Source organism: Scyliorhinus canicula, chromosome 4 (genome assembly GCF_902713615.1).
Source record: "Scyliorhinus canicula chromosome 4, sScyCan1.1, whole genome shotgun sequence".
NCBI lineage: Eukaryota > Metazoa > Chordata > Chondrichthyes > Carcharhiniformes > Scyliorhinidae > Scyliorhinus > Scyliorhinus canicula.
The window spans coordinates 60682610-60709977 of NC_052149.1; the positions used below are offsets into that span (position 1 = coordinate 60682610).

Sequence of the window (27368 nt, forward strand, 5' to 3'; positions counted from 1 at the left end):
AGCCAACTGAAGGAATGCTCTTACACTGTGGAAAAAAGATGCCCTGCCAGTGCCACCCTCATCAATTTTCAATGGACTCACAAGAAGAGCCAAGTTAAGATCAGTGCTGGTTACGCTAGTGAACAAGCAAACCAAAGACCTGGACTAATGATCTAGAAACAGGAGTTCAAATTCCACCATGACAGCTGGGGAATTTATATCTAATAAAATAAATCTGGAACAAAAAAGACATGAAGATACTGGATTGGCATTCTCGATCAATCTGGATCCCTAAAGTCCTGGAAATCTGCTGGCCTTACCTGGTTTACTCTAGATTTGATTTCAGACCCACAACAATATGTTTGAATCTTTTTTTAAAATACATTTAGAGTACCCAATTATTTTTTTCCAATAAAGGGGCAATTTAGCGTGGCCAATCCACCTACCCTGCACATCTTTGGGCTGTGGGCGTGAGACCCAGACATGGGGAGAATGTGCAAACTCTACATGGACAGTGACCTGGGACCAGGATCGAACCCGGGTCCTCGGCTCCATAGGCAGCAGTGCTAACCACTGAGCCACTATGGGCAGCACGGTAGCATTGTGGATAGCACAATTGCTTCACAGCTCCAGGTCCCAGGTTCGATTCCCGGCTTGGGTCACCGTCTGTGCGGAGTCTGCACATTCTCCCAGTGTGTGCGTGGGTTTTCTCCGGGTGCTCCGGTTTCCTCCCACAGTCCAAATATGTGCAGGTTAGGTGGATTGGCCATGCTAATTTGCCCTTAGTGTCCAAAATTGCCCTTAGTGTTGGGTGGGGTTACTGGGTTGTGGGGATAGGGTGGAGGTGTGGACTGTGTGTAGGGTGCTCTTTCCAAGAGCCGGTGCAGACTCGATGGGCCGAATGGCCTCCTTCAGCACTGTAAATTCTATGAAAACCATGCTGCCCCCTCACTGTGTTTGAATCTTAACTGCTGTCTAAAATCAAGCCACTCAGTGGTATCAGAACTGTGATGAAAACGTCTATGATGAAGAAAACTGGATGAGCCAGCTGGCGTTGACTAAGTCACCGGATTTAGTTGCAATAAAATTACACACAATCCTGTTCGCCCTGCAAAGTCTTGCTCATAAATGGTGTCAAAATTGCCTGACATAATCATAGTCAACCGAACCATGTCTGTTATTCACACACCCAGATCCCTCCATTATCATCCCTGAAAATGTCCTATGCCATTGGCAGGATAAAGCAACAAGAGCGAAGCTCTCACGAGTCCTCAATTCCAAACTCCATGAAGTCTCACAATATCTGGTCAACCATGTGCAAGGTAATCTCCTGCTGATTGACAGCTATTACCCTACCTGACTGATGAATCAGTGCTCCTCAAGGTTGAGCACCATTTGGAAAAAGCACTGAGGACAGCAAGAGCACAGAATGTACTCTGGCAGTGGATTATCAATATCCATCTCCAAGAGTGCCTTGGTGACATCATAATGATTGAGATGACCATGTCCTTAAGAACATTTGAGCCAGTCTGGGGCCACGGGGAGTGGTAAGAAAACCAAATGGAGGGAGAAACGTACTTGACCTCATCTGTACCAATCTACTTGCTACAAATGTGTCTATCCTTAAAAGCATTCGTAGGAGTGGCCACCACATAGTCTTTGTGGAGACCAAACCTGGGGCTAGATTCTCTGCCGGCGTGATTTTCCGTTTTACCGGCACCCAGGGGTTTCCTGACGGCGTGGGGCTGCCCCACAATGGGAAACCCCATTGACTGGCCGGCGTAACGGAGAATCCCGCCGGCGGGTTGGTGAGGAAGCGTGGCGCGGCAGGGCGGAAAATCCAGCCCCTGATCTTCACATTAATACCACCTATCAGTATAGCACCATTGCCATGCAAAATACGTTAGATTCAGAACAGATCTAGCATTTAGAAACTGACATATATGAAGCATTGTGTGCCATCAGCAGCAGCAGAATAGTTTTACACCACAATCTCTAACCACATGGCCTGGCATTTCCCCAATTCTACCCTTGCCATCAAGCAGGGGAATCAACTCTGGTTCAATGAAGAGTGGAGAAGTGCATGCTAGGAACAGCATCAGGCATACCTAAAAATTAGGTGCCAACCTGTGAAGGCACAGTGCAGGATCATACACATCCTAAATGATAGAAGAAGCATGCTATAGACAGAAATAAGAAATCCTTCGACCAACAGATCAGAGGAAAGCTTCACAATCCTGTTACATCCAGTTGTGATAGGCGGTGGGCATTTAAGATGAGAAGGAGGATCCACACATATCACCATCCTGAATGATGGCAGAGCCAAGTATGTCAGTGTAAAAGATGAGGCCGAAATGCTTGCATTTATTCCAGCTAGAAGTGTCAAGTCGATAATCAATCACGGCCTCTTCCAAGCTCTGCGCTATAACATAAGCCATCCTTCAGTCAATTCACTGCACTTCACATGTCAAGAAATGCCTGAGTACACTGGGTAGAGCAAAGGTTATGAGCCCTGCCAACAACTCAACTGTAATAATAAAGACTTGTGCTCCAGAACTAGCCTGGCCTCTAACCAAGCAGTTCTGGTACAGCCACAACACTGGCTTCTACCCAACAAAGTGAAAAATTGCCAAATATGTCATGTCCATAAAAAGCAGGACAAATACAGCCCATCCAATTGCTCCCTCATTAGTTTGCTCTCAATCATCAACAAAGTGATGGAATGTGTCATCGAAAAGTGTTACCAAGTGACAAACGCTCATAAATAACTTTACACTTCTAGCTGGCATAAATGCAAGCATTTCAGCCTCGTCTTTTACACTGACGTACTTGGCTGTGCCACCATTCAGGATGGTGATATTTGTGGAACCTCCTCCTCATGTTAAATGCCCACTGGTGATCACAACTGGATGTAGCCCAGACTGAGAGTCAACTGCAGGCCTCATAACTGCCTCGATCCACACATGGACAAAAGAGCTGAAGTTCAGAGGTGAGAAAAGAGGGACTGTTTGTGACACCAAAGCAGCATATGGTAAGTGTGGCACCAAGGAGTCTTTGTGTGGTGAATCACAGTAGCGTAATTCACACTGTATTACTATGTCTCTGTAAGCTCGCCACACGAGCAGATGCATTGCTCCGCCACTAGGGGGAGATGCACTGGGAGTGTACGGGAGTTTGTACTGGGCTCCACCCTTAGCTCCTCCCCCCTAACCGGAAGTATAAAGGTTGATGCTGAGAGCCTGCCTGCAGTTCATCTGGAGTTCATCGTGTCACAGGCAGGCTCTGATGTAAGACGATTAAAACCACTGTTCACTTCTAACCACGTTTTGCGTGAATTGATGGTCTCATCAATTTAATCGTCTTAAGAAACAGTAAGGAATGACCATGGAATCAGCCCTCAAGCCTAACCGACTGGAACTCGACCCGCAAGATGCAGAGGCGAAATAAATCTTTTCGCATTGGCTCCGGTATATCTACTCAGATAAACTGTACCGGCTCATATACAGAGGCCCTAGCCCTACTCGATTGAATGTACGTGAGGCCTATCAATGAGGTCTACGCGCGCCACGTTTTTACTACTCGCCGCCAGTGCCCTACAGAATCGCTAGAAGAATTCCTCAGAGACTTAAAAGCCTTATCCCGGGACTGTAATTATCAGGCTGTAACTGCTACAGAGCATAGAGAACTTGCTGTCCACGTTGGCTTTGTTGCAGGCCTTAGATTGAATTACGTGCGCCAGCGACTGCTGGAGAAGGGGGCCCGAAATTTAGAAGATACTGTTGAACCCGCTACAATTATGGAGGTCTCATTTCGCAGCCTCACCTCGTTTCCTGCCGACTGCAAGACCCCGTCATGGGCCCCCGACCAGCGACTCCCCCAGGCCTGTGCCACGCGGCCACCCAGCCAGCAGGCTGCCCCAGCCTGCCACTTTTGTGGCCAGCCCCAGCACCCGCGTCAGCACTGCCCGGCCCGCAACGCGACCGGCAGGCGAAAAGGCCACTACGCCAGAGTGTGCATGGCAAGGAACACCAGCCCCTAAAACTCCAGCGGCACAGAACAATCGCTCTCCGCACTCGCAGGCCTGGGAACGCAGCGGCCTATGCCCCGACTCCGCCCCCACCCGCCACGTGCGATCCATGGGGGCCGCCATCTTGGCGGACACCCACCACGCGGTCCACCACGGGTGACTCATGGGGCCACCATCTTGGACGCCATCTTCCTCGCCGCCCGCCACATGCGATCCACGGGGGCGCCCATCTTGGGCCCCATCCTCTCCACACTCAGAAAACTCGATTGAAGACTGCAACCTCAGCGGGCACTCATCGCGGGGCCATCCCAGCGCAGCCGACCGAGCCGCCGACTACCCGCAACTCAACGCAGGACTCACTGGACCAATCGCGCCCAAAGCATCTCAACAACTCTATGGTCAAAATCAACGGTTGCAGTACACCGTGCCTTTTCGACTTCGGGAGCACTAAGAGCTTCGTACACCCAGATCTTGTAAGAAGCTGTTCGCTCCCCGTTTTCCCAACACGGCAAACTATCTCCCTCGCGTCGGGTTCCCACTCTGTCCATATCCAAGGGCGCACCGTCGCAACTCTAACAATCCAAGGCGCTAGCTATTCTAAATTCCATCTATACATCCTGCCCGAACTCTGCGCCCCACTCTTATTGGGACTCGACTTTCAATACAATCTCAAGAGTCTCACCCTCAGTGGACCCCTACCCCCACTCACTATCTGCAGCCCAGCCACGCTGTGAATCTCCCCCCATCTCTCTTTGTCAACCTCACTCCGGACTGTAAACCCATAGCCACTCACAGCAGGCGGTACAGCCTACAGGACAGGGTGTTCATTCAATCCGAGGGTCGGAGGCTTTTACGTGAGGGGATCATAGAGGCCAGTAACAGTCCCTGGAGAGCTCAGGTGTTGGTCATCAAGACCGGGGAAAAATTCCGCATGGTCATAGACTATAGTCAGACTATTAATCGGTTTGCGCTCCTCGACGCGTACCCCCTCCCCAGGATTGCAGACATGGTGAATCAGATCGCCCAGTATCGGATTTTTTCCACGGTGGATCTGAAGTCTGCATACCACCAACTCCCAATCCGCCCGGAGGACTGCCACTTCACGGCGTTTGAGGCCGATGGCCGCCTCTTCCACTTCCTCCGAGTCCCCTTTGGCGTCACAAATGGGGTTTCGGTGTTCCAACGGGAAATGGACCGAATGTTGGACCAGTACGGGCTGCGGGCCACGTTTCCGTACTTGGATAACGTCACCATCTGCGGCTATGACCAGCAGGACCACGATGCCAACCTCAACCGATTTCTCCAGATGGCCCAGAAGCTTAACCTCACATACAACAAGGAGAAATGCGTTTTCCACACGACCAGACTAGCCATCCTCGGCTATGTCGTGGAAAACGGAGTCCTGGGTCCCGACCTGGACCATATGCTCTTAGAACTCCCTCTACCTGATTGTCCCAAGGCCCTCAAACGGTACTTGGGATTCTTTTCATATTATGCCCAGTGGGTTCCTCAATATGCAGACAAAGCCCACCCACTCTTTAAGGCCACACTTTTTCCCCTGTCAGCTGAGGCTCGCCAGGCCATCAACTGCATCAAGGAGGACATCCCAAGGCTGCCATGCGGGCGGTGGATGAATCCGTCCCTTTCCAGGTTGAGAGCGATGCCTCAGAGGTAGCTCTTGCAGCCACATTGAATCAGGCAGGGAGACCAGTCGCATTTTTCTCCCGAACCCTCTCTGCTTCGGAACTTCGACACTCCTCAGTCGAAAAGGAAGCACAAGCCATTGTGGAGGCTATTCATCACTGGAGGCACTATCTCGCAGGTAGAAGGTTCACCCTCATCACCGACCAAAGATCGGTTGCCTTCATGTTTGACAACTCGCAAAGGGGCAAAATTAAAAATGACAAAATTCTGAGGTGGAGGATCGAACTCTCCACCTACAATTACGATATTATGTATCGACCGGGGAAGCTCAACGAGCCCCCAGATGCCCTATCCCGCGGGACATGTGCCAGCGCACAGAGCGACCGCTTAAAAACCATCCACAATGACCTCTGCCACCCGGGGGTCACCCGGCTCGCCCACTACATTAAAGCCCGAAATCTGCCTTTCTCCACCGAGGAGGTAAAAGCCATCACCAAGCATTGCCCGATCTGCGCGGAGTGCAAACCGCACTTCTACAGACCAGACAGGGCACACCTGGTCAAGGCTTCTAGGCCCTTTGAATGCTTCGCTATCGTTTTCAAAAGGCCACTCCCCTCGACTAACAGGAATGTGTACTTCCTGAACGTCATAGACGAGTTCTCCCGTTTTCCCTTTGCTATCCCGTGCCCTGATATGACCTCCCACACAGTCATTAGGGCCCTGCATAGTATCTTCACCCTGTTTGGTTTCCCCAACTATGTACACAGCGACCGGGGTGCGTCCTTTATGAGCGACGAGCTACGTCAGTACCTGCTCGGCAAGGGCATCGCCTTGAGCAGGACTACCAGCTATAACCCCAGGGGGAACGGGCAGGTGGAGGGGGAGAATGCGACCGTCCTACTGACCCTCCGGTCCAGGACTCTCCTGATCTCCCATTGGCAAGAGATCCTCCCCGACGCGCTCCACGCTATTAGGTCCCTCTAATGTACAGCTACCAACCAGACCCCTCACAAGCTTTATTTTTCCCAGGGGCACTACCACGGGGGTTTCGCTCCCGGCATGGTTGAAGACACCGGGCCCAGTACTCCTCCGGAAGCACGTCAGGGCGCACAAAACTGACCCACTCGTAGAGAAAGTGCTCCTACTGCATTCGAACCCCCAGTACACCTTCGTAGAGTTCCACTGTGCCACCATGCCACCCTGCAGAGGTGTATGAAGGGAGCTACCAGCTGCACGGTCAAGATGTTTGATAAACAAACATAACTGCATGCTCCAAGGATGTGGGTTCCAGATTGTGCTGCAGTTGGGTGCTATAACTTGTCTCAGTGCCTTGTGTCAGAACACATAAACTTCAACTTCAAAAATTTCTTCCAGTTCCCATGGTACATGCGTTTTGGTTATTAACAAAGCAATATAGATGCTTAACGTCATACCTTATACTGAAAAAGATGTGGCCAAAGCATTTCTCCTTCCAAGCATATTTACCGTTCTTCTTTTTACTACCTTCCCAAGTCTTTGTAGCAACAAATAGAAGAGTAGTAAGAGCAATCTAGCTTCAGGGCCATGGAGCTGCTCTCTCTCCCTGCCACGTACAACTTGGAGGCCTCCACCCACACAAGTAGCATGTCAGCATTAAGGTCAGACATGGTGACACACAGATTGTTGAGTAGTCAGGAGGAGCCAAGGATGGCCTCTGCATTCAATGACTGGGCACGAGGTAAAACGTAGCCTTTGCTGAAGAGTTTCAGGGTTCAGGTCTCAGAGATCCAGTAAATACGAGCTGCTTGGCAAGGAAATAATTGCAGGCACTGAGGATGTGCGTTCCAGAATGTGCTGCAGCTAGCTAGGTGCGACAACTATTTTCCGTTCCTTGGGTCAAAGAACAGAGGGTTATATCTCTGGTTGGGAACCCTGGTCAGAAATTCAAATATGCACATTTGGTGAGGACAGGATCGCCATCACATTTGCCTCTATGACTTTCCTTACAGCCAACCCTCAGTATCAAGGCTCACATGAATATTGACTATCTGGGGATTTGACAATACTGGGGTAATTTTGAGCCTGCATTAGCAGTCAGTAAGAATGGCGACACAAGCGAAACATTTGGCAAGAATTGGAAAATGAGATTCTTTCCGGCGAGGTTTCATTTTACGATTTTCCAGACCCCTCACTGGCAGCATGAGAAATATGCCGTGGAAGTCCAGGTACCTAATTTTAATGCATTATAATATCATTAGCAAGCCTGCCCGCCGAGACTTCCCCACTCACTGAATATTCATCAGTCACCAGTGATTTACAATAGCTGTATGAAAACGAGAACCTGGAGACCTCAGCCCAGAAGAGGATATCGGGGGTGAGCGTTTACGTCGCCATTACTATCCAGGGTGCCAGTCGCAAAAGAGGTAAGTGGAGAGGACATGGGTGAGCCAGATCGATCCAACTTGGGGCTGGGGTGCGGGGTTCAGTCTCAGCATCTCGGGGAGTGGGGTCACTCACAGAGCTTAGCAGTTGTCCACCAGCAACTGCTGAATATTCAGTGAGTGAGGAAGTCAGCCATGGAGGTCATGAGCTAAACCATGGAGCTGACCTCCCCCGGCATGGGGTGCACACCCTGTGCCAAGGTCCACGCTTGCAGTGTTGACCATATCGCGTTGGAGTAACGGCACCATCTTCTCAGACAAAAGGTGATGGGACTCATCAGTTGGCCATACAGTCCGTGGAGGAATGCTGTCATCCCTTCCTGATGCTTGCTGTGGGATGTCCAGATCCAGGGGCATGTCACCGGCTGGAGGTTCAGCCGGGTTCTTTGCTCCGGCATCTCTCCAGAGTGCCGGTTTCTTGGGACATCCCTTCCTCTGCCTGCTGTGCATCTTCAGATGTGAGGTACTTACCAGTCAGTGACCCAGAACCCCGCCTACATGTTAATCCAACCAAGATTTGAGCGTCTGCAGTGGTGGAAAGTGCGGGTGACAGGTGTGACGCTCCTTGGTGCTCTTCCCCCCCCCCCCCCCCCCCCCGGAGATGTTTCTCTCGGAGCTGTTCAGGTCTGTGGTGTCCAGAGGGCATGAGGATGGTCCGGGTTGGTCGATAGATTGACCTGCAAGAGAAGCAAGGTGGAATTTGTGCATCATGGGGAATAAATGATGGGAGAAAGTTAACTTGTGAGGCTTGTACCATCATTACATGCCACTTCTTAAAATAAATTTAGGCTACCCAATTATATTTTTTCCAATTAAGGGGCAATTTAGCGTGCCCAATCCATCTAACCTACACATCTTTGGGTTGTTGGGGTGAAACCCACGCAGACACAGGGAGAATGTGCAAACTCCACATGGACAGTGACCCAGGGCCAAGATTCGAACCCGGGTCCCCAGCGCCATAGGCATCAATGCTAACCACTGTGCCACATGCCGCCCTATGGTTGCATGCCTTGACGGTTCTCACTTGTGTCTCTTGCCCCCACTTCACTCTCTGCACAGGTGCAGTCCTGCTCATCGCCAGCCAGCTCAAGGGCTCCCTCCCCAAAGGGCATTAGGCATCGCAGCTCGGGCATGACTCCAGCAGTCTGTGCTCGCTCATGCCATGAGTTTGTCCTGCAATGTGAGAGATCGGGAGAGTGTAGGTGGGAGTCTTTCCAACTCAGGTGGTTTTGAAGTCTGTCATGTGTGGGATGCAGTTGCAAGCGGGGATGTGTGGAGCAGATTATCTACTGGGGGAAACAAGGGGAGGGCGCCATGAGAAGTGTTGGGAATTTGTGAGGTTGCTGGGAGAGAGGTCACCCTGGAGATGTGAAGGGTGTGTGAAGGGGTGCAGTAGCATACATTAGGAGGCAGACCTACTTTGGCTGCGTGAAGGTCATTCATCTTTTTCTGGCACAATTGCCATGTCCTCTTATGCAGTTTTCTCACCGGAACCGACACTTTGAAAAAATATGGTAAGATTTTGCCCTACACGAGTGAGATTGAATAAAGATTTTAGTTCTTACTAGTGAAAAATAAATTGCAGAAAAGAGGCATAATGAGTGCATGAACTGGTTGTCAGGCTCCTTTCAATGAGGCACATGTTTAAATCTGTAAGATAGCAGCTTAGGATCACAGTCCACTTTAGTTTAGCCCCCATCAACTTATCAAGCTGTGTAGTACTTTAGGTGCCGGTGGTTTTCACACAAGCTTCAAAAAGGCGCCAGGAATACCCATTTAATCTTTGTGGATTAATTCTAAAGCAAACTACATGTATAATAAGAGAAGTCACATTTAATTTACATCAACGTTGCTTCAAGATGATTTATCTCATGCAAGTAAACATGGCAACTGTTTTCGGAACAGAAAGTACTGCCAACGATTGTTAATGGTACTTGATTACTACATTAATTGCACCATTGTTGATTTCATTGTGCCAAGTCATGTTGTGGATTGTATGTCTGACATTAATCTTAACCCCTCAATTGCTCCCTTTTCTTTTCATGGAAAGAAACATCAAGGAAAAGCAATGGTGCCAGGGAAAACACAGGTCACTTCCATCAATCACCTCAAATGTAACTTTGCAACAATTGACCCAATATTACGATTGTACCAGATAAGGCTGTTCCTTAGCGTAAGTAACAAGATGGCATCTGGTTCACATAAGATGTTTCAAGTAACAACACAAAACACTTGACAGCCTCTGTCAAGTCCCAGGGAGCTTTGCATTTCAGAAAGATTTTTATTGAAGCACCTTCACAAACACAAGCCAAGCAATAAGGTTTTGTCAATATACAATTACTGGATTCATTTTTAATTTAAAAGTCTCATCTTTGTAAAATAAAAATACTTAGATTTTTGTTGCAATGTAGCGCATTTTAGTACAATGCATTGTGAAAAGAATGTGACTTTGTTAGATGCAGAGTTTCAAATCTCAGCTGTGCTGTTGTTGACATGTAGGATTTGGAACCTGAACATCTGCCCAGAAGGAATAAAGGAGGAGTATCATAAGTTTCAGATTAGCTATCAAAAAGGACAAGGAGCAATTCAGAGTAAAAGCATTTAACTTGAGAAGGGCCAATTTCAATGGGTGAGAACGGATCTGGCCTAGGGTCAGTGAGAATCAAAGATGGGCAGGCAGACCTAAAATGGAACAATGAGTTGCCTTTAAGGATGAGATAGTTTGGGTACAGGCAAGCTAGGTTCCCACGAAGGGGAAAGATAGGACAACCAAAGCCCAAGCTCCCTTGATAACGAAAGAGATAAAGAGTAAGATGAAGCTGGAAAAGAGTGCACAAGAAAGATGTCAAGTTGATAATACAAATGATAACCAGGCTGAATGTAGAAAGTTCGGAGGGGAAGTGAAAAAAAAAGAGGCAAAGAGAGAATAGGAAGAGACTGGCAGCTAACATAAAAGGGAATCTAAATGTCCTCTATAGGCATTTAAATAGTAAAAGGGTAGTAAGAGGATGGGTTAGGCATATTAAAGACCATAAAGGGATTCTATGGATGGAGGTACTAAATGATCACTTTGTTCCTGTCATCACCAAGGAAGATGCATAATCATAATGAAAGAACAGGCAGCTGAGACATTGGGTGAGCTAAAAATTGACAAAGGTATTAGAGAGGCTGTCTGTGCTTAAAGTTGATCAGTAGTCAGAATCAAATAGGATACATCCAAGGATACTGAGGAAATGAAGTGTGAAAATGTCAGAAGCATTGGCATAATCCTCCAATGCTTCTTATATAGAATAGAACAGTACAGCACAGAACAGGCCCTTCGGCCCTCAATGTTGTGCCGAGCCATGATCACCCTACTCAAACCCACGTATCCACCCTATACCCGTAACCCAACAACCCCCCCCTTAACCTTACTTTTTATTAGGACACTACAGGCAATTTAGCATGGCCAACCCACCTAAAACGCACATCTTTGGACTGTGGGAGGAAACCGGAGCACCCGGAGGAAACCCACGCACACAGGGGGAGGACGTGCAGACTCCACACAGACAGTGACCCAGCCGGGAATCGAACCTGGGACCCTGGAGCTGTGAAGCATTTATGCTAACCACCATGCTACCCTGCTGCCCCTATACAGGGTGGTACCAGAGAATTGGAAAGTTGCAAACGTTACAGCCATGTTCAAAAGCGGGTGCACGATAAACACAGCAAACAGCAGGCCGGGCAGTTTAAATTCAGTAGTGGGAAGATTTTAGAGACGATATTCCAAGACAAAATTAACAGTCACTTGGACAAGTGTGGATTAATTATGAAAATCTAGAATGAATTATTTAAAAAGGAAAGTTGAGGAGGGTAATTCAGCTGATGTAGTGCACATGGACTACCAAAAGGCATTTGTTAAAATGCCACATGTTAGGCTTGCCAATAAAGTTGAAGGACCTCATCAAGCAGCATGGACACAGAATTGGCTGAGTGACAGAAAACAGAATGGTGGTGACTGGAAGGAGTGTACAGCGGGGTTCCCAAGGAGATCAGTACAAGGCCCTTTACCTTTCCTGATAAGATCTAGACTTGGGTGTATAAGACACAATTTCAAAATTTGCAGATGATACAAAACTTGGGAGTATTGTGAACGATGAAAAGACATAGTGATAGACTTCAAGAATACAAAGGCAGGCTTGGTGGAATGGGCATTTTGGTAGAAAGAACAAGGAGAAGAAATATAGTCGGAAGTGTGCAATTCTAAGGGGTGCAGGAAGAGAGGGAGAACTGGGGTACATGTGTACACATTGTCAAAGGTGAAAGACAGTTTGTAAAAGTGGTCAACAAAGTATATGGGATCTTGGGCTTTATGACAAGGGGCATACAGTACAAAACAAGGAAGCTGTGATGGAACGTTATAATACACTGGTTCGACCTCAACTGAAGTACTGCGGACAATTCTGGGCACCTCACTAAGAGGAATGCGAAAGTTGTAGAGAGGGTGTAGAAAAGATTTCATAGAATGTTTCCGGGGACAAGAGACTTCAGATATGTGAATGGATTGAGAAGCTGGCACTGTTCTCCTTAGAAAAGAGAAGGTTGAGAGCAGATTTGATAAAAGTGTTCAAAATCATGAGTCGTCTAGACAGAGTAGTCACCTGTTTCTGTTGGTTGTAGGATGGAGAACCAGGGCTCACTGATTTAAGGTTGGTGGCAAAAGAGCCAACAGCAAATCAAAGTGAGAGCACATTTAAAAAATTTAAAAGGTTGGATGTTCAGACACACTGTAGCATGGCATTGGCAACAGTAGGTTTCTATATCTAACACTTGCCCAATAGGTGGTTTCCAATATCAATCAGGGCTTCCCCTCAGGGTTAGTGAGTAAATCTTTTCCATTTTTACACATCTCCCAGTGGCCGCTTTGTAACACTAGCCGAGATATGGGTGTTAGTGGAGGGGAAATCCCGGCGAACTGAGAAAATTAACATAAAAATAAATAATATGCGAGGGATGGATTCTGAAATACACCCAAAAATACATACTATAAATTACATTAAAGTTAAACTCTGACAATTCTCTTGTAGTTAGGTCTGATCAATAAACAATAGTGAGGCAATAATTACATCTATAGAAATTGTGATTTTCTCTTGGAATGAACATTTGCAATCCCCCTTGCCCAAATTAAGCTTCAAAAAGTTATATGTGCATGCTACCAATTGCAATGTCTCCATTCTGCAAGCTTCCTGTCTCTAAGTGATGAGCAAATCCAAATGACAATTTGCAACAAACTCACAAGAGGTGTAAAACGAACAAGTGAGGTTTACAACAGCATCCCCTCCATTGACTAATATTTTGGTTTAATCTCTTTCCCAGGCCCTGCACACCGAGCAGGAAATTAAGAATTGGAGCTGGGACATATGTTTAATAGGAACAGATTTAAATAGTGTGCATCGACAGAGTACATCAAAGATTCATACATGTATTGGGTACATTTTTGACTTTGTACTCCAATTGAGGAGCCTCACATGCTGACAGCAAATATTGAATATTCAGGATCACGCGATGCATGAATTTTGATACATTTAATTTAACGGTTGGAAAATCATGGATAGCACAGGTCTGCATTTCTGACATGCACATCTGGCAGACAAGTCTTCTAATCAGGAGTGAGAAGTTGCAAGGTTACACCAGCCAAGTCATGGAAAAGGCTCCTATACCCATTTGGATGTTGAAAACTTAATCAGAAATGATTACAAAATAAATAGTGAAAAGTTAAAGAACATTTCAGAATCTCCCCTGAACTACGAGTAATAACATTATGGATTTAGGGGGAGGTGGTGGGCCTAGTGGCAATGTCACTTAACTAGGAATCCAGAGACCCAGACTAATGCTCTGGGACATATTTGGATTCAAATCCGACCATGGCAGCTGACAGACTATAAATTCAATTAATAACAAAAATTGAATTAAAAGCTGATTTCAGTAATAATGAACAGGAAACCATATAAAAAAACCATCTGGCTCACGAATGGCCTTCAGGGCAGGACTTCTGCTATCATTACCTACTCTGGCTTACATGTGACTCCAGATCTAGGGGCTGGTTTAGCACAGGGCTAAATCGCTGGCTTTGAAAGCAGACCAAGGCAGGCCAGCAGCACGGTTCAATTCCCATACCAGCCTCCCTGAACAGTCGCCGGAATGTGGCTTTTCACAGTAACTTCTTTTGAAGCCTACTTGTGACAATAAGCGATTTTCAGCATTGTGATTGATTATTAAATGCCCTCTGAAATGGCCCAGCAAGCCACTCAGTTGTATGAAACCACTATGAAGACTAAAAGGAAAGAAACTGCACAGACCACGCAGCCCTGTGGACTTGCCAAAATCCTCCTAATTAACATCTCGGGCTTATGGCAAAATTGGGAGAATGATCCAACAGTTTAGTTAAGCAATGGCCTGACATAATCATACTCATCATATGTACAGATAATCATAGAATTCACAGTGCCAAAGAAGGTCATTTGGCCATCGAGTCGGCACCGCCCCCTGGAAATAGACCCTAATTAGTCCCAGAAATCGCAGCACCACCCATGGGTATGTCCTGTCCGGTAACAAACTGGAAAACAGGGAGATGCCCTGGCAGTCCTCAATATTAATTCCAGATCCTATGAAGTTTCATGGTATCAGGTCAACCACGGGCAAGGAAACCTCCTGCTGATTACCACCTATCCTCAGCTGATAAATTAGTACTTCTTCACATTGAACATTATTTTGAGGAAGCACAGAGGGTGGCAAAGGTGGGGGTCTTCAAGGTCCATCACAACAGGGACTTGATGATACGACTACTGACTGAGCAGACCAAGTCCTAAAAGGCATATCTGTTGGACCAGGTCTGTGACTGATGCTGAGGGAACCAAGAAGAGTGAAAAGCCTACTTAACAGCATCCTCATCAATCTATGAGTTCCAGATGCATTCACCCATTAGAGGGTTGGTTGGAGTGACCACCATACAGTTCTTGTGGAGACAAAGTCCTGTCTTCACATTGAGGATACCCTCCATTGCGTTGGGCAATACTACCATTACGTAAAATGGGATAGATTTTGAACAGATTAAACAATTCAAAACTGGGCATCCTTGAAGTGCTGTGGAACATCAGCCGTAGAATTGTATTCAACCTCAATCTCATGGTTTGGTATATTTCCCACTTTATTGTTACCATCAAGCTAGAGGATCAGCCCTGGATCAATGAAGAGTTCAAGATGGAATGCCAGGAGCAGCACCTGGCATACCTAAAATGAGATGTTATCTCGGTGAATCTACTTGCAAGGATTACTTGCATGCCAAACAGAGGAAGCATCTTGCGATAGACTGAGCTAAGTGATCGCACACCAATGATCAGATCAAAACTTTGCTGCATTGCCACATCCAGTCATGAATGGGAATGGATAATTAAATAAATAACTGGCGGTGGCTCCACAAATTTTCATTGATGGGCGAGCCCAGAATATCAGTGCAAAAGACAAGAGTAAAAGCATTTGCAACCATCTTCAACCAGAAGTGCCAAATGGATGATCCACCTCAGACTCATCCTGAGGTCCCCAGCATCACAGATGTCAAACTTCAGCTAATTCAATTCACTCCATGTGATATCAGGAGATGGTGGAAGGCACTGGATACTGAAAATATTTTGTCAATAGTTGCTCCAGAACTTGTCACGGCCCTAGCCAAGTTGTTCCAGCACAGCGACAACACTGGCACCTACCCCACAACTTGAAACATCGGCCAGATATTTCTTGCCCGAATAAGCATGGCAAATGCAACACAGCCAATTATCGCTCCATCAATCTACTCCCGATATCAGTAAAGTGATTGACGGTGTCATTAACAGTGTTACATGGACTGCAATGGTTCAAGAAGGTGGAGCACCACCACCTTCTCCATGGCAATTAGGGTTGGCCAACAACTGCTGGCCAACAGTTGCCAGCAAAGCCCAATCCTGTGAAAGAATTAAAAAAGTGTTTTCCGAACACCATAAAAACAAATATTACAAGTTATTTAATTGATGCTTCATCTCAAGCAGATGCTCAGTTAAATTCTTCTGTGCAACTTCCAACTCACCTAACTAGGAAAGAAACTTCACCATGACATTCAGCTATGGTTGGTTAATTTCACTGATTTAGTGTTGCATGGTAATCAGGGGAATGGTTAATAGGCAATTACATAATTTACTGTAAAATATTCTATGCCTTAATGAATATATTTTTTGAATGATCCAACAATATAAATTGCATACTAACTTCTCCAAAATAGTTGAGGTGAATTATAGAAACGTTTGAGGAATGTTATACGCGGACGACCTACTCCTATGTATTTCTGACCCGCTGGGGGGGATTGGAGGGATTATGAGGATCCTAGGGGAATTTGGCCAGTTTTCGAGGTATAAACTGAATATGGGTAAGAGTGAGGTCTTTGCAATCCAGGCGAGGGGGTAGGATGCCGTTCAAAGTGGTGGGAGGGAGTTTTCGATACTTCGGAATTCAGGTGGCGCAGTGGTGGGAACAGTTACCTAAATTAAATTTGGCCCGGTTAATGGAACAGATGAAGGAGGACTTCCGAAGATGGGATATCAGTGCAAAAGACAAGGGCAGCACGGTAGCATTGTGGATAGCGCAACTGCTTCACAGCTCCAGGGTCCCTGGTTCGATTCCGACTTGGGTCACTGTCTGTGCGGAGTCTGCACATTCTCCCCGTGTGTGCGTGGGTTTCCTCCGGGAGCTCCGGTTTCCTCCCACAGTCCAAAGATGTGCAGGTTAGGTGGATTGGCTATGATAAATTGCCCTTAGTGTCCAAAAATTGCCCTTAGTGTTGGGTGGGATTACTGGGTTATCGGGATAGGGTGGATGTGTTGACCTTGGGTAGGCTGCTGTTTCCAAGAGCCGGTGCAGACTCGATGGGCCGAATGGCCTCCTTCTGCACTGTAAATTCTATGATCAAAATCTCCCGTTGTCACTGGCGGGCAGGGTACAGACCGTAAAAATGACGGTTCCCCCAGAGATTTTGTTTATATTCCAGTGTCTCCCTATTTTTATTCCAAAAGCCTTTTTCGAGAGGGTCAATGTGATGATTTCTGGGTTTGTGTGGGCGAGCAACACCCCGCGAGTAAAGAAGGTGCTGTTGGAGCGGGGTCGAGGAGGGTGGGGGGGGTTGGGTTGGCCCTACCAAATTTTAGGAACTATGATTGGGCAGCAAATATAGCTATGATTAGGAAGTGGGTATTGGGGAAGGGTTGGTGTGGGAGCGGGTGGAGGCAGCATCATGTAAGGGCACAAGCTTGGAGGCACTGGCAACAGCACCTCTCACCTCTGCCGTTCTCGCAGGCTCGGTACTCCACAAACCCGGTGGTGGTTGCGACTTTGAGGATGTGGGGACAATGGTGGAAGTACATGGGAGTGGATGGAACGTTGGTATGGACTCCAATTTGTGGTAACCACCAGTTTGTGCTGGGGAGGGTAGATGGGGGGTTTCGGACCAAGGATTGAGCGATTAGGCGACATGTTCATTGACGGCAGCTTTCCGTGCTTGGAGAAGGAGTTTGAGCTGCCCGGTGGGAATGGGTTCCGGTATTTGCTGGTGAGGGACTTTGCACGGAGGCAGATCTCGACCTTTCCGCTTCTACCCCCTCAGCGGATACAGGATAAGGTGGCTTCAAAAACGGGAGTGGAGGAGGGAAAAGTCTTGGTAATTCATAAAGAGCTCATAGGGTGGGAAGAAACCCAGATACGGGAAGTAAAGCGTAAATGGGAGGATGTGTTGGGCAAGGAACTAGAGGCAGATCTGTGGGAGAATGCTCTGAATAGAGTCAACACATCCTCATCGTGTGCCAGGCTCAGCCTGATATACAACTTAAGGTGGTCCACCGGGCACATGACTGTAGCCCGGATGAGTAGAGTTATTGAAGGACAGATGTGGGCGGTGTGCAGGAGGGCCCACAAATCAGGTCCACATGTTTTGGGAATGCCTGAAGCTTAGGGGATTCTGGCAAGGATTTGCTGATGTTATGTCCACAGTATTAAAGACAAGGGTGGCTGCGAGTGTAGGGGTGCCGATTTTTAAGATCCGGAAGTCCAGGAGGCGAGAGAGGCTGACGTTTTGGCATTTGCCTCCTTGGTAGCCCGGAGACGGATCTTATTGGCATGGAGGGACTCGGAGCCCGCGAAATAGGGGGTTTGCGTTAGTGACGTGGCCGGTTTCTCAGGCTTGAGAAGATGAAGTTTGCCCTGAGAGGGTCTGCCTGGAGGTGGCAGCCGTTTATCGACTTCTTTGGGGGAAATTTAGCTGTGAGCAGATAGGATGGGTGGCGAGGGGGGGGGGGGGGGGGGAGATAGCTTATGCGAGATCAGCGAGAGGAGGAAGGCCGAGTGGGGACTGTGTGTGTAGGCCATGTTGGCTGTGTTTGGTTGTTGGTTGGGGGTGGGGGGGGGGGGGGGGGGGGGGGGGGGCGGTGAGGGTTTTTTTTTACTGTGTTACTGTGAAATTGTTCAAAATCACAAATGCCTTAATAATTTTTTTTTTTTAAAGTGCAGTACTCAATGTGAATTACATTTTCAAATCTCTTTTACATGGTGAGAAATATTCATTCAAGAACTCAGTCAAGAAGCTGCTATAATGACTCAGTGGGAACAACAGCATTTCATTCTTTGTGTTTGCTGAGATATTTGGCCACTACCAAAGTGTGTGGGGCTATTGAAAAAAAAAACGATTACTGGAGTTCCCTGATGGCTCAGTTTGGAAACGCACTGCCTAGTGTGGCAATATGCCATACAGAACAAGAAAACGTCAAGCTTTGTCTTCAGTCCGTATGAAGTTGCCTGTTATCAGATTAGATAATGCAATTAGCTTCAGCAAGAGCTACAATTAGAAAAAGCCATCAGCCTGGAACCTGTTCCTGATTACTAGTTAATGACATCTGCTGGAAAATGCCAGCGTGAATGTCTTTAAGGATACCATTGGGCTTGATGGTATTCTAAGTTAAACAGCTTGACAACACTCACTGTCTATGGGCAAGGTTGGTAGTACTGACAGAATTCCATCCTTCTTAATCTAGTGCTTTCAGAAGAGGAAGTGGAAAAAGGGATATTTTCCTTCCAAGCATGAAGATGTTAACAATCCGGTAGAATAATCAAAGATAGGGTGAGTACCTGGTTACACTGATGTGCCATCTTCAACGTCTCATCACACAAGAGAGATTGTACAGTTTATTTTATACTCCCATGTAGAAGATAAGCACTGTCATTTAATATTAAAGGCTGAAATAAACTGTTACTAATTGCCGCACAGAGCATTGCTTGCTCAGGTGTTGAGAGCAGACTACATGTATCACTAAGTGCACTTAAAAGGCAGCCAACTCCAGCTAAAGTTACAGTGAAATAAATGTAGACAGCCCTCGTTAGCAGTAACTCAGCCAGATCAGCTAAATGGTTCTTAATGTTAAGGTTTTACCACATAGCAGGATTCTGTTCTGGCTGGCAAATTGTGCTGATCTTACTACAGTATTTGTACTCTTTGATTTGTCAGGAGCAGAGTAAACAGCTATGTCTAGGAATTGAAAGTGTTTAGTTCTGGCAGCCATTTTGGAAACTCTATAAATAAATGCATCGTGAAAAGCACTATCCATTTTAACAACATAAGGTTGGCTCATGGCAACCATCTATATCATAGAATCTACAGTGCAGGAGGCCATTCAGCCCATCGAGTCTGCACCGGCCCTTGGAAAGAGCGCCCCACTTAAGCCCACGTCTCCACCCTATCAACGTAACCCAGTAACCCCACCTACCCTTTTTTGGACACTAAGGGCAATTTAGCCTGGCCAATCCACCTAACCTGCATATCTTTGAACTGTGGGAGGAAACCGGAGTACCCGGAGGAAACCCACGCAGACACTGGGAGAACATGCAGACTCCGCACAGACAGTGACCCAAGCTGGGAATCGAACCTGGGACCCTGGAGCTGTGAAGTAACTCTACTAACCACTGTGCTACCGTGCTGCCCCTATATATAGAATTTATGTCACAGAATCAGACCTTAAGCCTAACTGGTCCATGCTGACGTTTATGCTTCATACAAACTCCCTCCACCTTACTTCATCTCAACCTATCAAAATAACCTTTTTTTCAGGGCAGCACCATGGCGCAGTGGTTAGCACTGTTGCCTCACTACGCCGAGGTCCCATGTTCGATCCCAGCTCTGGGTTACTGTCCGTGTGGAGTTTGCACATTCTCCCCATGTTTCCGTGGGTTTCACCCCCACAACCCAAAGATGTGCAGGCTAGGTGGACTGGCCACACTAAATTGCCCCTTAATTGGAAAAAATTAATTGGGTACTCAAAGTTTTTTAAAAAACAACCTTTTTTTCCACTTCTCCCTCATCTAGATTTCACAAAAATAAACCTATGCTCTTTGCCTCAACCACTCTGTAGTTTCAAGTTCCACAATTTCCACATTCACTAGTAAAGAAGTTTCTCTTGGTTCCTTTTCGGATTTCTTATATCTTATATTTATGACCCCATGTTTGGGAACTTACTGGCATCGAGTATGTTTCAATGTTAACAGCATTGATGCTTCAGAGTGAATTCACCTTGCTGGAACTCTTGTTGATTACTTTTTTTACTTTGCAGGCAAGAAAAAGATAAGGACTTATAATCAGGACCTGTGAACAAAAAGTGCCCTTTTCTGCAACTATAAAGACCCATATTTCAACACCAAGAAAATTTACCGAAATGTAAATTATCTTCAGTTCACCTTTCACACAATTGATATGCGTCATGATAAATATGGAAGAACATTTACTGCGTGGGCATTCATTATTTTCATTGCATTTGGTAATCTCAAAGACATGACAACAATTGAAAATTGAACAGCGTGTGTCATCTTTTCGATTACGTTAACAAACACCATGGACGCAATTCTCCGCACTCACGGCGGTGCGGAGAATAGCGGGGGTCGTAAATTTTTACGGCCACGCTAGTCTGACGCCCTCCCGCTATTCTCCCCCCCCCCACCTGACTCCCGACACGAATCGCTGCCGCCGTTTTTTTACGGCCAGCAGCGATTCTCAGCTGGCCGATGGGCTGAAGTCCAAGCCCTTTACGGCCGTTTTTACGAACGGCAAACACACCTGGTCTGGCCGTTCGTAAAAACGGCCGTAAAGTTCGGATCTTGCCAACCATGGCACCGATTGGCACGGCAGTACCACGGCCGTGCCAAGGGTGCCATGGGCCCGCGATCGGTGGGCACCGATCGCGGGCAGTGGGTCCGATTCCCGCGCACTCTTTGTCCTTCCGCCGCCCCGCTGTATCAATTCGCGGGGCGGCTGAGGGGCATCCCGGCTCGCGCATGCGCGGGTTTCGCGCAAATGCTCAATGACGTCATCCGTGCATGCGCGGGTTGGAGTCTTCCAATCCGCGCATGCGCGGCTGACGTCATGTGACGCGTCAGCCGTCGCAAACTCTGGCAAGCGGGCTTAACGAAATTCGTTAAGCCCGCGATGCCGGAGTTCACGGCCGCGGCATGCTAGCCCCGACCGGGGACCAGAATCAGTTCCCAGTCCCGGGGGAGGGGGGGGGGGAGGGGGAGGCTGGCGTCAAACCCGCCCGTTTTTGACGCCAGCCTTACGATTTCTCCCTGTTTGGGAGAATCGCGCCCCATATTTATAACAAGGTTTGGGATTTTCACTTGTTTTTTTTATAACCCAACAATTCCCCCCTTCGTCAACCAACAGCATAAGCAGACAACGGATGCCACTCGAGTCAATGGCTAGCACATGCATAAAAAAAATGCAGGTCAATTCAACAATCCATTTTCCTTGCCATCATAATAACAACAACTTACATTTATGTAGCACATTTAATGTAATAGAAAATCCCAGAGTGCCTCATGGGAGCATCTGAGCCATACAAAGAGATATTATGTCAGATGACCACAAAGAGTATTTTAAAGAGTGTCTTCAAGGAGGTAAGTGAGATAGAAAGATAAAGAGCTGTGGGGAGGAAATTCAAGAGCTTCGGGCCAAGGCAACTGAAGACAGGGCCAATGGTGGAGAAAATAAATTGGGGAAGCCCAATAAACTAAAATTTGAGGAATGCAGATATCTCAGCGGGTTGAGGAATTGGAGAAGATTACTGGGACTGCAAGGGGAAACGCCATGGGGGGATTTGAAAACAGGGTGAGAATTAAGGGCAGCAGGGTAGCATGGTGGTTAGCATAAATGCTTCACAGCTCCAGGGTCCCAGGTTCGATTCCCGGCTGGGTCACTGTCTGTGTGGAGTCTGCACGTCCTCCCCCTGTGTGCGTGGGTTTCCTCCGGGTGCTCCGGTTTCCTCCCACAGTCCAAAGATGTGCGGGTTAGGTGGATTGGCCATGCTAAATTGCCCGTAGTGTCCTAATAAAAAGTAAGGTTAAGGGGGGGTTGTTGGGTTATGGGTATAGGGTGGATACGTGGGTTTGAGTAGGGTGATCATGGCTCGGCACAACATTGAGGGCCGAAGGGCCTGTTCTGTGCTGTACTGTTCTATGTTCTATGTTCTAATTTTAAAAGATGTTGCTTCTCCTGGAGCCAATGCAGATCAGGAAACACAGGGGTGATAAGGGAAAGGGATTTACTGAGAGTGAAGGCACAGGCGGCAGAGTTTTGGATGACCTCAACTTTATGGAAGCTGGAATGTGGGAAACCAGCCAGGGGTGAATTGGAATAGTCGAGTTTAGTGGTAATGAAGATATGAATGAGAGTTTCAGCAGCAGACGAACTAAGACTGGGCGAAGCCTGGTGATGTAACAGAAGTGGCAACTGGTGGTCTGAGGTGATGGCACGAATTTGAGGTCAGAAGCTCAACTCAGAATCAAATGTGATATCAAAGTTGCGAAAAAACTGACTTAATCTCAGACGGTCGCCATGGAGAGGAATGACGTTGGTAGTTAGGCAATGAAGTTTGAAGTGAGTATTGCTTCAATCTTCCCAACATTTAATTGCAGGAAATTTCTGCTCAATCAGTACCTGATCATCAGAGAAAGGATCTATTTTCTGTTTGTCATTTTGCTTAAACTGCCTGGTTGGAATTGAAAAATTCAGTGGCAGGAAATCAAATCGACACTTTCTTATTCTACATCCTCGATGTTGTAATGCACTAATATACCAACACGCCGCAGGGCACCTAAACTTTGTAGAAATTATGCTTGACAGCACAGGCTATTGTTTTCATTCTTATGCAATTAACAAACAAACCAACCACTGACTCCCCAAATCATCCACCTTAAAATGATATGCGTCTGTGATTTTGGTCATGAGAAGGCTTTCGCTGACACTCCTGTAAGAGTTAAAAATTCCTCATGAACAAATCAATTTCTGTACCTAAACCTTAAAGGCAAGAACTGACTAGGGCAGAGATACCAACTCCACTGCCCATAATCCATTTGCTTTGTAAAATTCCAATCGAAAGCACCAAAAATATCCACCATTGTCTTGTGCAGTCTGTACTTAAGAAAAGATCACAAATCAAAAATGCTCTGTGTGTTTTTGGCTTTCAGATGGTTTAAAGTAGTGTCCCAGGTATAAATTTACAATCGAACTTGGATTATGTTGCTCACAGCGGCTTGCTGGTGGGCCAGTGATGCAAATAAAAAAATAAATAAAATAACAGCTTACATAATTTTCCTGACCAAAAATAGAAGTGAAAGTTGCCTGTGGATCACCCAGCAAATTCTATCAATACTTCAGAAGGATAATTTCAATGACAAGCCCTGAAGATTATTTATGGCTCTTATAAAAATGTACCTCATAAGATTTCAGTTAACTTGTTAACAACTGTAGTAGTGCTTTAGGAAGGAATTAGGCTTCAGCATTTTGATAAATGTTACATTTCAGTCAAAATTTGTCAACAAAAAGCATCCTTATCCCTCTAAATATGATTGGCAGTCAAAGCTGATCGCTTCTGTGAAATGCCAATCATTTATTTGAGAATCATTTAGGCTGCTTACCTGGCTCCACCTCGTGCCAACCACTGGACTGACTGCCACTTCCTGGAGATCGTCCTTGGTTGGTATAAAAGGGTTCTTCACCAGGGCTGTCCATTTCATCTTCCATAGATTTGTGGCGCTTTGTAGAACTGCAATAGAGAATTCAATGTCAGGATTGTGATGCCGTGCTCAACCCACGTATATTAGATCACGTTAGGGCCACAGTGTCACATTTAACCTCTGCACATTAGAACCTGTCACGAATTCCAAACTCATGTTCAATCTATATCCACAAGATCCTGCCAGGAATGCTCAATCTGACTCAAACAGTCCTGTTCAATCTGTAAGCACCAGAGCCTGTTGGGACTGCAGAGTCACATTCAACCATTTAGACTGGGCCTCTTCTAATGTACTGCCTCTGGCATCCATACAAATAAAGTATACTACACTTCATGCTTACCATTACTTTCATTTTAAAACCTAGTTTCTTGATTAGAGAGGAAACTACACACAGCACAGGTCACATGGAAGTTAAGCGTACACGACAGATTGTTACAGCGGAAGCAGGTAACGCACCCAGCAATAAATGGTAAAACATTCTGTACACTCTGTACTTCAGGTAGAGATCGTTACTTTGTTTTTTCAAACACTTATGGTTCCAGTAAGTGGTATCGTTTGGTCTATTTTTTATTTTCTTTCTCTCACTTCTCTTCTACAAGCTGCTGCCTTAAGTGCAATTTTTGAGACAATACCGACCATTGAGAAGTAAACAAAAATGATGGGAGTGCCTCAGTGACCCCACTGCAGGCAGTGCGGATCCAGGCGCAACAGGTGAATTGCGTGCGAGGCCCAAATCGGGCTCCGGGCCTGGTGCGAAACTTCACACAAGTCACCCGACTCGCTCCGATCTCATCTTCGCTGGGCAAGATCCAAATTGGAATATCTAAATGAACTGTAATACCTAGATGCCGAAATCACCTGCCGCCCGTAATCAATGGCCGCACTTTGGAGACCTCGCCATGGTGCCATTTAGTACTGGTCCGCACAAACGTCGACCAGTTGTGGCGGTATCTGCGGGGGGGGGGGGGGGGGGGGGGGTGTCTCCCAGGTCACTGGAGGCCCAGGGTGGTTGGGGACAGGGCAGGGTGGCACCCGGGTACCCCCCGGAACCTGGCAGCCACGACACTGCCAGCCCGGCACCCCAACAGTAGTGCCCACATGCAAGGTTGGGTGGGGGGAGGGGTTGCCTTGCTAGGTAGAGAAGAGGGAGATTCCTTGGGGCCTCCCCTAGGTTGGGGGTGGAGGGGTTGCCAAAAGGGTATGGGGGCCTGTAAATAGGTGGGGGGGGGGGGGGGGGGGGGAGAGAAGATCGGGCTGCCAGACAAAATGGCGCCCGATCTGTGAGCAGCCTTTCCTGCTGGCGTGCTTCAATGAATTGAAAATCGCTTATTGTCATTGATGAGCCATCAGTTGCACGAGAGACGAGTTGTTTTTCAAAAGTTAGGCTTTAATAAGCTAGAACTTAACCCTGCGGTTGACTACAATAAAATGGACAACCGCCGGGCGTTCCGACTATTTATACCTCGGTATGGAGGCGTGGTTAACTCAGCCTCTCGACCAATCGGAGAGCTGTCACATGACTGGTCTCAACCAAACGGTCGAGAGGCACATGACCGACCAGGGCTAATGGAAGCCGGTGTTCTGCACCAATGGCAGACAGCTATGCAAATCATAACACCACATTCACCCCTTGCAGAGAAAGAACCGGGGGGGGGATCAACGAGAGTGGGGGGGGGGGGGGAAGAGAATAGTATGGTCTTCCAGATGGTACCATTCTCCCGCTCGACCTGTCCGTTACCCCGGGGGTTATAGCTCGTCGTCCTGCTAGAGGCAATGCCGCTGTTGAGCAGGAATTGACGCAGCTCGTCGCTCATAAAGGAGGACCCCCGATCGCTGTGTATGTACGCGGGGTAGCCGAACAGGGAGAAGATGGAGAGGAGGGCCAAATGACGGTCGATATGGTTATGTCGGGGCAGGGAATGGCGAAGGGGAAGCGGGAGAATTCGTCGATTACCGCCAGGAAGTAAATGTTGCGGTTGTTAGAGGGAAGGGGCCCCTTGAAGTCAATGCTGAGACGTTCGAAGGGGCGGGATGCTTTGCCCAGGTGTGCGCGCTCGGGGCGGTAGAAGTGCGGTTTGCACTCTGCGCAGATGTGGCAGTCACGGGTTACTGTCCTGACTTCCGCGATGGAGAAAGGCAGGTTGCGGGCCTTAATGAAGTGGTAGAGACGGGTCACCCCTGGATGGCAGAGGTCCGCGTGGAGGGAGCGGAGGCGGTCTATCTGCGCGCTGGCGCAGGTACCGCGGGACAGGGCATCAGGAGGCTCACTGAGCTTCCCAGGACGATACAAGATCTCATAGTTGTACGTGGACACCTCGATCCGCCACCGTAAAATCTTGTCGTTCTTAATCTTGCCCCTTTGTGCATTATCAAACATGAAGGCTACTGACCGTTGTGATGAGGGTAAACCTCCTGCCAGCCAAATAGTGCCTCCAATGTCGCACCGTTTCGACTATGGTCTGGGCTTCCTTTTCCACAGAGGGGTGGCGGAGTTCGGAAGCCTGGAGAGTTCTGGAGAAGAAGGCCACGGGTCTGCCCGCTTGGTTCAGGGTGGCCGCCAGAGCAACTTCTGATGCGTCGCTCTCGACCTGGAAGGGGAGGGACTCGTTGATGCCACGCATCGTGGCCTTTCGATGTCCGCTTTGATGCGGCTAAAGGCCTGGCAGGCCTCTGTTGACGGCGGGAAGGTCATGGTTTGAATGAGGGGACGGGTCTTGTCAGCGTAGTTGGGAACCCATTGGGCGTAGTACGCAAAGAAATCCAGACAGCGTTTGAGGGATTTGAGGGTATTGGGGAGAGGGAGTTCCATCAGGGGGCGCATGCGTTCAGGGTCGGGGCCTATCACTCCTTTACGCACTACGTAGCCGAGGATGGCTAGACGGTCGGTGCTAAACACGCACTTATCCTTATTGTATGTGAGGTTAAGGAGTTTTGCGGTTTGGAGCAATTTCTGGAGGTTGGCGTCATGGTCCTGCTGATCGTGGCCGCAGATGGTGACATTATCAAGATACGGGAAGGTAGCCCGTAATCCGTACTTGTTGACCATTCGGTCCATCTCCCGTTGGAAGACCGAGACCCCATTTGTGACACCAAATGGAACCCTAAGGAAGTGCTAGAGGCGCCCATCTGCCTCAAACGCGGTCACTCACGCGGAGGGGGAGCTGGTGGTAAGCGGACTTAAGGTCCACAGT

General features: G+C 47.6%; 1 protein-coding gene across 16 annotated transcripts in view; it reads right to left on the reverse strand.

Annotated features, from left to right (window-relative positions):
* nfia (nuclear factor I/A) overlaps window positions 1-27368 on the reverse strand; it is a 1014328-nt gene that overhangs the window by 200539 nt on the left and 786421 nt on the right. For all 16 annotated transcript variants that reach the window (XM_038794333.1, XM_038794326.1, XM_038794335.1 and 13 more), the window contains one exon: window positions 24079-24206. In XM_038794333.1, coding sequence (XP_038650261.1) covers window positions 24079-24206 — 128 coding nt within the window. The remainder of the gene's footprint in view (window positions 1-24078; window positions 24207-27368) is intronic.